The sequence below is a fragment of the Symphalangus syndactylus genome, chromosome 14 (genome assembly GCF_028878055.3).
Source record: "Symphalangus syndactylus isolate Jambi chromosome 14, NHGRI_mSymSyn1-v2.1_pri, whole genome shotgun sequence".
NCBI lineage: Eukaryota > Metazoa > Chordata > Mammalia > Primates > Hylobatidae > Symphalangus > Symphalangus syndactylus.
Genome location: NC_072436.2, coordinates 92,192,048 through 92,205,032, shown reverse-complemented (window position 1 = coordinate 92,205,032; position 12,985 = coordinate 92,192,048). Strand labels below are relative to the sequence as shown.

General features: G+C 40.7%; 1 protein-coding gene across 1 annotated transcript in view; it reads right to left on the bottom strand.

Moving 5' to 3' along the window:
* LHCGR (luteinizing hormone/choriogonadotropin receptor) overlaps window positions 1-12,985 on the bottom strand; it is a 60,902-nt gene that overhangs the window by 28,039 nt on the left and 19,878 nt on the right. The window contains exons 3-6 of the mRNA XM_055241841.1: window positions 12,374-12,448; window positions 8,908-8,982; window positions 6,854-6,928; window positions 6,690-6,767 (exon numbers count right to left, since the gene is read on the bottom strand). Coding sequence (XP_055097816.1) covers window positions 6,690-6,767; window positions 6,854-6,928; window positions 8,908-8,982; window positions 12,374-12,448 — 303 coding nt within the window. The remainder of the gene's footprint in view (window positions 1-6,689; window positions 6,768-6,853; window positions 6,929-8,907; window positions 8,983-12,373; window positions 12,449-12,985) is intronic.

Genomic DNA, 12,985 nt, shown 5'->3' with positions numbered 1-12,985 from the left:
AGAGTCACTTCAGATAACTTTTTTCCAAAACATCATGGTGTCAGAATTAAATGAGGAAGGCTTCCTTTGCTTTACTTTGAGGATTTTGTCACAGGCACAAAAATGAAGATTTCTCACCTCCCCCAACTTCTCCTCTATTACAATAGCTGTACCTAACTTTAAAGCATTGTCTAGGTTCTCTACTTAAATGTCAATAATTGTGAATGAGACAGAATGGCACCTTTTTGTTCAAAATAATATTTGGGCTTTAGATATTAATCACAGATGATACTCTAATTCTGAATGCTGCTTTATAATGAACCCCAAATATTCCTGGGGCTCTAAAAGCATTTCTAGGATTCTAATATTAACAGTATTAGACATTCTTCTGTAGTTTCCTTTTGGATCACCTGGTTTCTGGATGATTTCGAAGAAGAAAACTTAATTTATGTTTACAGATACTCAGGGTCTCAAAAAAAGTGGACCCATTGCTAAAAGGCAAAGCATACCGTTGTAGAAGATATCTTTTAGAAAATATGGTGGTATATTTGTAAGCAAATTTTTTTTTTTCAAATGACTATACAAACAGCATTCTAAAGAAAGGAAATCCTAAATTCACCACTTTCTTCCCTATGTGGAACTTTGTTGAAGTCCTTTTATAGCCGAATAATTCCTTATGTATGAAGACACTTCTCTAGTGGATATGCTGGCAGTTGTTAGATGGGTAACTGTGACCTGGTTACTACTATGTGCTGCTGTAACCCTAGTTATGAATCAGGGTCCCCCCATTTCTGGGGGTTCATAGTCTCTATAGCAATGGATCCCTCTCCCTGTATTGCTGTGCCTCTTGCCTCTCAGCAGCACTTAGTTTTCATGTTTCCTTCTACCTCAGCCATGTTCATGCCAACTTATATGTCTTTACTATATGTAATAATAAAAAGGGTGACAGGAATCAGAAAGAATGATACCAATAAAGGATTCTAGGCCGGGCATGGTGGCTCATGCCCGTAATCCCAGCAGTTTGGGAGGCCAAGGCGGGTGGATCACAAGGTCAGGAGATCAAGACCATCCTGGCTAACACAGAGAAACTCCGTCTCTCTTAAAAATACAAAAAATTAGCCGGGTGTGGTGGTGGGCGCCTGTGGTTCCAGCTACTCGGGAGGCTGAGGCAGGAGAATGGCGTGAACCCGGGAGACGGAGCGTGCAGTGAGGTGAGATAGCGCCACTGCAGTCCAGCCTGGGTGAAAGAGTGAGACTCAGTCTCAAAACAAACAAACAAAAAAAAACAAAAAAAACACCAAAAAACAAAAAACGGATTCTAAAATGTTGAATAAGGTTTTTGAAAAATTCACATTCTATAGTGATACTGAAAAAGAGACAGACCAAGAGAGAACAGGGAAAGGGGGAAAAAAGTAAGCATCTTCTTTATAGAAAGCTGTTGGCTAATACATGTAGAAGAATGATAGCCTGTAAAAACGACCATTTCGTAACTCCCTTTGTAACAACTGAATAATCAATGGAGGCTGAAACCATTGGATGAAAAGTTGTTGGCTAACTGAATAGTCACACAAATTCAAAGTGTACCACCATAGTTTACTTATTAATGACAGAGGAAAATGTGCTCTTACAATAGAGATCTGGCAGTCACTGCCTTAAGCTAGCAGCCAAATAGTGGGACAGTGTGACATAATGTACTTCCTGGTTTGATGTAGTGTGAGAGACACAGCACCCCCTTTGCAGTGTTCTTGTAGGAATATTTGACCTGAATCTAGTCATGGCAATATAGTCCGCTGAATCCAGACAACTGTCTTGGGCTCCTCAAAGGATCCTGTGTCATACAGAACAGAGGAAGGAAGCTGGACAGTTTGGGAGATGGGGGAAGATGTGGGTAGTGAGGATGGGAGGACAAAGGGAAATAATAGCAAAAATGCAATGTATAAACTTTGATTGGATTCTTAGTTCTAAAAAATCTATAAAAGATATTTTCATTTGAATATGGACTGTAGGTTAGATAATATCATTCATGTTGATTTTCTTAGGTGTGATGGCATTGTAGTTATGTAGAATGTCCATGTTTTAGGGAGATACATGCTCAAGTATTTAGGGATGAAATATCATGATGTCTACAAACTTCTTTTGGATGGCTTGGCAAAAGGGCAGTGTGTGGTATATACTCACATACATAGTGATAGAGTGGGTGTGGCAAGCTGCTAATAGTTGATGAATCTACATAAGGTGTATAAGGGTGTTCATCATACTCTTCTTTCCATCTGTCAATTAAAAGACAAATGGAAAGTGCCTCAATTTGTCAGTTAAAAATTTCAAGAAAAAGAAAAACATTTAAAAGGAGATGATGAGATGTGATGTTTTCAAGATGGTCTAAAACAACTGGCCTGCTCCAGGTTTCTAAGTATGAGCTTTTAACTGTGATTAATTGTAATTGTGGTGATTGTGTAGTTGACACAAAGTGATTTGATTCATGCAAGGAGGTAGTAATCCCTTTGAATAGACAGAGACAGAGGTATGTCAAAGTGGGATGACCCGACTAAGGCTGCTTGGCTGGTTAGACACAGAGCCAGGACCGAAGCCCAGGCTCCCTATTTCAACACAGTAGAGAGACCCAGCAGTCTCTCTACTGTGGCTTGTCATGGGTGCAGCCTGGAATCGTCATGCCTTTCCAGACATAACTTCTCTGTAGGGTCTTAGAAAATTAATTGCTATGACCTTTCCATTTCTTTGTGGAGTTAAGATATGAATCAAGATTGTCTCTTTTTTTGAGACTGGTATGACCAATCACCTAGAATATTTTAAAGGTAGTGCAGCTACATTCTGCTTATTTGGGAAGGAGGGGCATTTCAAGGTGGCCTCTTGAGGAGATTTAATGAACAACCAAAGTGGCTATAAAGGGATATAAAAGCATAATGCATAGTTTTAGCATTAGCCCCACTGAGTTTCTCCAGCATCAAGTGAAGTGTTTTGTTTTCATTAAATGAGCTCACAGTTGGTAAAGATTTGGGTAGGGGGAGGGCAAGACAGGTTCTACAAAAAGCAAAATCTCAAATACCCCTAATAATGAAAATAGAAGGCTTGCTTTCATTATTTTCTAATTAGAGAGTTGAACTTTATAGCTAAGAAAATAAGGCTTTCCTCTTTAAGCATAATACCCTTTTTCCAGCAGGGTGCTCCACACGATCCTTTGCTTACAGAGGGGCTCATTCAGCAGAGAACAAGTGCCAGGCAAATGACTAATCACTCTCCTTCCAGATGAAGGGCCAAGAATGAGAAGGGGGATGGAACTACAATGTCCCAGAGGCTCTCTGGGAGAGACAGAGCCTCAATCTTTATTAACTTCAGAGTGGGGAAATTACACCCTACTGGCATGCACTCTTTTTCTTAAAATCATGAGCAACATACGTTAATGTCCCTGTCATAAGAAAACCATGAAGCTCTCTGTGCACATACTGAAGTATGATGTGTGAGAAGGAATCTTTGTTACTCTTTGAGTCTGGTGGGGTGGCCCAGTCTTGTGAGCTCATAGTTACCTATAGATTATCCCAACATTGATTTTCTTCTTCACCCTCCTCCATGTCTTCTGCCTTTTCGTTCCTACTTCACTCCACTCCCATCATTGTACATTTACCTGGGAGGAGTACCTATTGGTCTCTGATTATTTTTAGATTTAGATCAAAGTTGAAGGGAGTCGTGGATATTTGTGATCTTTGAATAAAGCCTACTCTATTGAATAGATTATTTTATTACTTTTTCCAGAGTTACCTCCAATGTCTCCTTGTCCTGGCACTTAAGGGTCTCTGCAATTCAGTGTCCTCTCCATCTCAGCCAGCTATCTAAACTCACTTTCCGTTCCTTAAACAGCATGGTTACTCCCAAGTAGTAGCCTCACCCTGTTCTCCTCCTGCCATGCTTTTGCTCCTGCCATCTCTTCACTTGGATTCCTTACTCTGCCTTTCTCTGTTTGTTGTGGTACCACATAATGGTTAAGAACATGACTCTGGAGCCAGACTGTCTGGGACCAAATCTTGACCTGAGATAGAGATACTTAACCTCTTGATGCCTTGCTCTCCTCATCTAAAAGTAGGATTGATAGTTCCTATCTCATAAGGTTGCTATGAGACTTAAAAAGTACTTAAAAACAGTGCAGGTATTTAATAACAGCTACATAAATATTAGCTGCTATTTTCACATTTACCCATATAAATGTTACTGATTCCATGAGATCTAATTCAAATCTATTGGCACTACTATAAAGCCTCTCTGATTTCCCCAGCCCAAAAGGACTTCTCTAAGATCTTATTTCTAGGTAGCACACACTCTCATAGTGAATATCTACTAGCTTGTATTATTATTTTATTATTTTATGTTTCCCCCCTCATTGAGACTATGAACTTCTCGAGGACATGAATCTAATCCTATGTCTTTTGTGTTCTTGATATAGACATGTGGGGAGACCCCAAATCCTAAGGCATGTGATATCACCTCATTCGGAGTTTGTTTGTTGAATACCTTGTTTTTGGTGGGGGACATGATGAATGAGTAGTTCCAGATCCATTATGCAGTGGTGAGTTGAAAACACTTTAGAAGCAGCCGGTAGAGCTGTGCTGTGTGAGGGAAGTGGCAGGAGTGGAGAGACTGTTGAGAAATATTTCTAGGATCAACAGAGTCTCTTTCCCTGTGTTCAAGAGTTGCAAGTAAAGAGTATGGGTTATTTTTGAAATTATTTTTGGTTGCTGCTCTGTATTCTTTTAATTGCAGTAATCTGAGATGAAGCTACATGGTTACAGCTTTGTAACATGACAATTATACATGTAAAATTACACCTACACAAAGTAAAAGTACTATACAAAGGCAGTGCACCAAGGATACCAATTTTTAGAATCCAGTGATATAAAAGAGAGTCCTCTGAGATGATCTCTTCTTTTGCTTCACATCTATCTCTTCATTTCAGAGTCATTCCAATCCATGTTTTCTCTTTTTTCTTTAAGGGTGAGCTCCTTTATTGCCTCATCACAATTTTGCCATGGGCTGTAACCAAAGCAGAAAGAGTGAGAGGGATATGGATTTTAGGAGCAGAATTAAGTCAGGGTCACTGGGCTTTAGGTATAAAGAAATGAGGCCAGGGGGTGGTGGCTCATGCCTGTATTCCCAGCACTTTGGGAGGCCGAGGAGGGCAGATCGTGAGGTCAAGAGATCGAGACAATCCTGTCCAACATGGTGAAACCCTTTCTCTACTAAAAATACAAAAATTAGCTGGGTGTGGTGGTACACGCCTGTAGTCCCAGCTACTCAGGAGGCTGAGGCAGGAGAATCACTTGAACCCTGGAGGCAGAGGTTGCAGTGAGCCAAGATTGCACCACTGCACTCCAGCCTGGTGACAGACTCAGTTTCCATAAAATAAAATATGCTGCCCGGGATGCTGCTTCTGAATGGCACGGCAGTGGAGGGCTCCCATGTGAAGATGTATGGCAGGGATTCCAGAGGGAAGAAAGTCTGGTAAGCATCCTGTGAAGAACATGGGTTGAGTTATCTTAGTGGAGTGCTCCTCAAACTTTAATGTACATGTGAATCACTTGGGATCTTGTAAAAGGCATATTCTGAGTTAGTAGGTCTGTGGTGAGCTATTTCTAACTACAGGATATGGTTTAGATCTGTGTTTCCACAAAATCGCATTACAAATTATAATCCCCAATGTTGGAGGTGGGGCCTGGTGGGAGGTGACTGGATCATGGAGGTGGTTTCTCATGAATGGTTTAGCACCATCCCCCTAGTGCTGTTCTTGTGATAGAGTTCTCATGAGATCTGATTGTTTAAAAGTGCGTGACACCTCCCTGCTCTCTCTCTTTCTACTGCTCCTGGCCATGTGAGGTGCTGGCTCACCCTTCACCTTCCATCAGTATTGTAAGTTTCCTGAGACCTCCCCAGAAGCTGAGCAGATGCCAGAATCATGCTTCCTGCAAAGCCTGCAGAATTGTCAGCCAATTAAAACCTCTTTTCTGTATAAATTACCCAGTCTCAGGTAGTTCTTTATAGCAATGTGAGAATGGACTTATATACCAGCTCTCAGAAGATGCTGAAGATGATGGCTCATACTTTGAATAGTGAGGCCTTAGGAAACACCATGAAAGGGATAGCCTGGTAACCTGATGAGTAACTGTCAAATAAAAACACATTATTTTTAAGCATTAAGGAATAGAGAGAATGAGTATAGATAGTGTTGCTTCAGAAACAAAGTGAGAGGGACCCAAGATGAAGGCGAAAATGAGAGAGACAGAGCAAGGTCCACTGAACAACTACTTTTCCTACTTGGAGAATATCCTTCCAAACTCTTCTCTGTTGAAATCTTGAAATTTCTGTGCTCTTTTTCAGCCAGGAAAGCCACTCCTCTCTAGACTGTGTCTTCCTAGCCTTAGAGCATTCTTCATTAATGCAGTGAACAATTTCATAAGTTTGAGATTCAGTCACTAAAAATCCTCAGGGCCTGTTTGGTTAAACTGAATTGGTTGGTTGGTTGTCATGTGAACATATGACCCAGCTGTGATCTTACACAACTCCCTTCACCCTTAGCATTTTAGATTAAGAAGAATGTCACCAGTGAGTGAGGAATGTGGTAAAACACGAGAAAAGGCTCACCCCAACCTAGTAGTGAGACTAGCAGGAGGCTGTATGGCAGAACACAAATCTGGGAGTTTACTCACAGTGTTACAGATTCATTATTCATCCCTTGAAAAGCATTTCCTGGTATGGTGGTTATGTGTAAGTTATCACAAATTTCCCTTGAGGAAAGAAATGAGAAATATTTACTTTCTAAATTTTAGGTGCAAATAGGAAACTTATGCATAGCAATCAGCTTGGTACTTACAGAATAAAATTTGATTGAGAGGAGAAGATCTTTGTAACATCTGGAAACTTTCTGATGCCTGTGTTACAGATGCTCCTGTGATTAGGGACAAGGTAGTGGTGTGGGCAGAGAGTGGGTAAAAGTGATTGTCATTAAGACATAAAGATAAAAGAGAGTACAAAGGCATTTTGCAAATACAACTTTCACATTAAATTTAAAAATATTGAGTTTGGTGTTATCAGGACTACTTTTAGCTGAGAAAGATTGTTGCAATTCAGAAGTCCCTCATGCTATGGGAGAAGATGCTCTAATGACTCCTATTTAGAGATCTGGGGACTGGGGCCAAATTTAAAGGTCTTTTAAATTTATATTTCTAGCCTGTCTTTTCTTATTAAATTAATCACATTTTCCTGTATTGCATTCCACTTTCTTTTGGTTATTAGTTTATTACATGCTCTTGATAGTTCTAGAAAGCATCGTTAAATTTTGGAGCAGGTTTTGATTCAAATACTTCAAGAAAATTAATCTTTTATGATAAATCCATATTGCTCATTATTAAAAAATCTTCCCTTATGTAGCTACCTCGCAATTCAGGAAGTTCTTCTTTGCATCTCATTGAAATTACTAAACATTGTTTTGGTGTTTGGAACTATTCAAGGCTCTTCTTTTCCTCCCACCTTTTATTTAGCTTCTGAAGAGGAGAGAGGCTTAAGTGATAGGTGAAATTGAAGAATATTTTATTACAAGAATGGGGCTCCCTCAGAGTCTAGGCATCTGGATTTCCACAGTGGAGTTTTAGATTCACCAGTCATGGGCTCTGGACAACTAATGTGAACTGTCCGTCACCCTCGTGACAATGAAACAAAGCCAGGTTTCTCTTCTGGCTCTCTCTGGTTCTCCTTCTTATCCAAAAGCCCAGGTCACACTGGATCTCTGCTCTGTCTACAGCTGGGGATAGCAGTGTGGGATTAGACTGCAATGTGTACTTGGGTTGGGTGAATATCACAGTTTTGGATGAAAATGCTACCTAATAAAGACAATGATTCTTAGATAATAAGAGGCTGCAGTGGTCAAATTTGGTTCTGCGATTTTCTTATGTTTTTTCAAAGTAGTTGATGCTACCGTATGCTTATGTGCCCTATAGACACCGTGGAGGTTTGGAAAAACAGAACAACTGAGTTTGGAATTGTTCAGTGTTAGAGTTAACAAAGGAGCTATGCCAGTTCCGGTAGCAGCTCTTGCAGAAGGCCCCAGAGCAAGACTGATGACGTGAAGTACCAGAGAGATGTACCTTCTCTCTGTTTTCCTTTTTTTGGGCAGTGATGGGAGGTGGACTTTATATTCTCTGAGGAGTTTATGAAATTTAAAGAAAAAAGAGGGATGTCTGTTTTAGGGAGACTTAAATTTTTCTTTGTGAATAAGGATGAATTGATATGTGAGAAGATCCATAGTGATAAATTCATAGCTTTCAGGAATTTTGGTATTGCTGACAAGGCAATGATTGTGGCAGGCTACCGTGGTACTCAATTTCTAGTGCTAACTGATAGACTTAGTTAGAATTAATGGGAAGTGGAAAATAATGATTTAGTTTATATGGCACAGTGTCTACCTTAAGGCAATACTTAAAAAGTTTTCATTTAATGAACAAATGAAAAAAATGAGATAAAGGAGATCAGTAATTCTTAACCAGTGATGAGAGTCAAATCAGAATTGCCACTCTCACTTTCACCTACTCTCTATTCACCTCAGAGATTCTGATTTACCCTTTTTAAAGTGTTATGACCTCCATCTCCCATACCCACTGTCAACCCTGAAAATCACTACAAAGGGGTGATGTTCTTCCCAGGTGTTTAGGACTGACAAAATGTTGGGAACCACTTAGATGTATCCAAAAGCACCCAGCTCGGTGGCTGACAAGAAATGACAATTAAATTTAAATCAGCAGGCTGAAGAGGAACATGTAAATAGTGCCATGTATATGGTTAAACAAAATCTTTCCAACCTTTTCCTTGTTTTGATTTTCATCAGATGCCCATCTTCCCCTCCCCAATTGCTTAAAAAGGAAAATTTCTCACAAGTATTTTAATCGGGGAAGTTTTATAAATGCTCCGGGCTCAATGTGTCTCAGATTTTTGGTGTTCTGGATCAGTCTGTAAAGAGAGAGGGAAAAAAAGCTGCTGTTTAATAGATGTGTATTGTTTGAAATGTGTGAGATCATGGTCACCAGAAGTTGCTGGCTGAAAATGGCATCAGCAAAAGCAGGTGACCTTCATATGCTTGGGAGGACCCCTAGCGACTCTGGGGATGGAAATGGCTTGGTGAGAGCTAGTTCTCTATTTCCAGGAAGCACTGCTCTCAAGCTTCTAAAGAGGCGGGTGTAAGGATCAGAGCAGGGAGTCTGTTTCTGCACCCTCCCACCCCCTCCCCCACCACAGACAGCGCCAACATCCAGGGCTCCTGGCCAAGTAGATTCTGCCCCACTGTGGACCCTGAGGGTGATGAGAGATTCCTCTCAGGAGAGATGAGCAAATTACCTACTCTCCCTTGTAAGCAAACTCGTCCTCTTCATATTGGCCGGCAATCACATGAGCAGTTATACCGAGGGGCACCGGTCTGTGGAATGGCACAGGGCAAAAGCCAGAGGCTTGAATTTGGGGGATGTTATACTCATGCTGAAGATAATTTGCTGTGTCATGATGTCCAGCCTCCTAACTTCCCTGAGCTAGTGTCTCTTCTGTAAAATTGGTATAATAATATTACATAGTCTTCCTGCCTCACAGGTTAGTAGGTTTTAAGTAATAGAATAGGTAGAGATAATATGAGGCAGGGCTTTGCAAAGTATAAAAGTACAGCCATACACCACTGTGATGTTATTGCCCTCCCCACCCAACTCCCTCATTCCCCTAATTACTGTGACTCTACAAAAAGTAGTCACCATTGCTAAGTCCTGTCTACTTTGTATTCGATAAAAGGCCAGTAAATGCCTTTGGCTTTCTTAATCCAGGTGACAGCCACCTGAGGAAATAATAATTACCTTGTTCTATAGAGAGAATGTAGTGTACTGGTTAGGAGCATGGGCTCTGGAGTCAACTTGGTTTTTCATTCTGATTTTACTAATCATATGACCTTAGATATATCACTTTAAGTTCTCTGTGTCGTGGTTTCCTTATAGTGTTGTTTTTGAGGAATAAATATATGTGTCTGGTTCATAGTAAGGCCTCAACCAGGGTTAACGATAGTTATAATAGTTGCTGAAATTAGGAAGCTGAATGATTTGTCTTCGGTCACACAGCTGAGAAGTAGCAGAACTTGGATGTGACCCAGTTTTTCTGACTCTCAGTTTAGTGCTTGTTCCACCACACTACAGTTACCCACCACTTGTGCCTGTTTCCATCTTCTCAGCCCTTTTGATTCTTCAGATGTGAGTGATATTTTGTTGTAATTGTTTCTACAACAACTGGGTCAAGCAATCATAGGCCATATAGAGCCTTATGTGGGTGGGATGGAAGGGACTTTTATCTCTAAAGGTCTTTTGGGCTGGGTGTGGTGGCGTGCATCTGTAGTCCCATTTACTTGGCAAGGAGATGGGAGGATCACTTGAGCCCAGGAATTTGAGGTCAGTCTGGGCAACACAGTGAGACCCTGTGTAAAAAAAAAAAAAGATTAAAAGAAATTTAATAAAAGAATTTTGGGGCCTGACCTTAGCCCAGTCATTCATCCATTTAACAAACATTTATTGGGCACCTACATGTGGCAAGCATCGTTCTATGTGCTGGGAATACAGCTGTGAACAAAGCAAAAAGAGCCTTCATGGAATTAGCATGCTAGTCTTAGGACCTTCTTTGGGAATCCATAAACTTGCCCTGAGAGTGCTTTATGTTTCTTTCTGTTGATGAATGTTGCTTTGCATCACGGGAAGCTTTATTTATCATTAGCTGCCCTGGTGGTTCTCAATATAAGCTGTGTTTTAGCATTACCTGGGAAGTCTGTTAAAACTGCAGCTTTCCAGGTCTGGGATAGGACTGTCATCTGTAATTGTAACGAGCCCCCCGTGTGATTCTCCTTCTCAGCTAAGTCCAGACTATGTCTTTTGCGCTTACTCATTATTTTGGATTTCTCTGTAATTGGTGAGTAGTCTCACTTCCCGGGCTACACTGTTATCTCATGGTGGACATTTATATTTTATCTCCTCTGTATTCCAACAGCATTTGGCCCTGTATTGGACACATGGTAGTTGCTCACGTACTTACCAATTAATTATTCTCTTCAGGTAATTATTCATTGAATCATTTATAGGGGGACCTTGTGGTAGAAAATACAGGAGTTCTGAAGAAAGACAGTCTGGGATTGAATCCCAGTCCTGCCTTGGTGTAAAGCAAGCTTGTCCAACCCACAGTCTGTGTGCCACATGTGGCCCAGGATGGCTTTGAATGAGACCCAACAGAAGTTTGTAAACTTTCTTAAAACATTATGAGTTTTTTTTTTTTTTCTAAACTCATCAGCTATCGTTAGTGTAACTGTATTTTATGTGTGACCCAAGACAATTCTTCTTTCACTGTGGCCCGGGGAAGCCAAAAGATTGGATACCCCTGGTCTAAAGTGTCACATTGGTCAAGTTTCTGTGCCTTTCCAAGCCTCCATTCCTTCCCCTGGACAAAAGGGATAATTACTCCCACTCTGCACGGTAGCTGTGAGTATTAAATGACACAACATAGAAGAAATGCCAAGCACAGGAGCTCAAAAAATGTTTGATGCTAATACTTTTCCCCTTCGCTAACTTTTGAAACTCTGAAGTAGGTAAAGTTTGAGTGCTTTTCTGGAAACTCAGGTTTGGACCACACAAAGCAGCAGTAGGGGGCGTGGTGTAGAAGTCATATGCATTGATTTCTAATTTCAGTTCTGGCACTAAGTTGCTGTGTGATGTCAGGCAAGTAAGTTAACCTCTTTAGGCCACAGATTCATCACTTGAAAACTGAACTGAACCAGTCTTTTCCTATCCTTTTTGTGATTTTTTTGGGGAAATGATACTTTGGCAAGAGTTGTTTCTAAGAGTTAATTCCAAAACATCACAATAACAACAACAAAACCCAACAAGCCCAACACACACATGCCTATTACACAGCTTTTACACTGTAGGTATTCAAGAAACATTTACTGAATGAGTGAATGTGCCAAAACAGCCCCCAATGAACCAATTTATGATCTCTAAGCTCTTTTCCAAATTTTCCTACTATCCCAAGTACTCTATACCCTCCATAGGCAAGAGCTACTTGGCAGGACTTCATAATGTCAATTTTAATTTCTATCTTTGTGTTGTGATGTTTCAGAGTTTATACAGCTCCCAGGGAGAAGCAGTTGTCACCATAGCAACCTACAGGCCACTGCAGTGAGAAAAATTAGTGCCTGCCCAGACCTAGTAATTGCTGTAGTCTTTTCCTCTTGGATTCCTAGCAGTGGATGCTTGAATACAAATACCAAGTGGGCTCCAGCCAGCGAGGGTAATAGTGTACAGCAGTAAACTGTCTATTAGCTGATGCTTACATTTCAGACAAATTGAGGAGGTTGTCAAAGGCATTAGCTTCTATCCTTTCCAGGGAATCAATCTGAGAGATTTCACTAGGGAAGAGAGGGGAGGAAAAAGAGAAAGAAACATGAAAGAAATGACCGTGTCTGCATGACAATGAGCTATGTGTGTGACCCAACAACTGGGGACACCACTGTGTCACCCTGAAAAGAACAAGGATGTGCCAGTTGTCCCCAAATCATACAGTGCTAACATCTCCCTTTAGGGCACTGATGGGCACCTACAACCCAGGTGCAGTTGAAATGCAAGTTTTAGTAGCCCCTGTTTATGTGACAAGTTTTTCTCTTATTTATCTTTGACTCAGAGCCATAGATTGTTAGAACTGCATAGGCCCTTTGAGAAAATCTAGTCAGATTCCCTTGTTTTACAGCTCTGGAAATTAAGGCCCCGAGAGGAGAGGCAAATAGTATTTATATTAAGGTTCAAGACTAGGATATGGATCTCTGGGTCCCAATTCTGTCACTCTAGTGAGGCTTTAATATGGGTTGAATTGTTTCATAACTCTTAACCCTTGGTTTCCCAAAATCTCATGCTGAGGCTATTGCAAGGTGGTCAACTCCTGCACATGG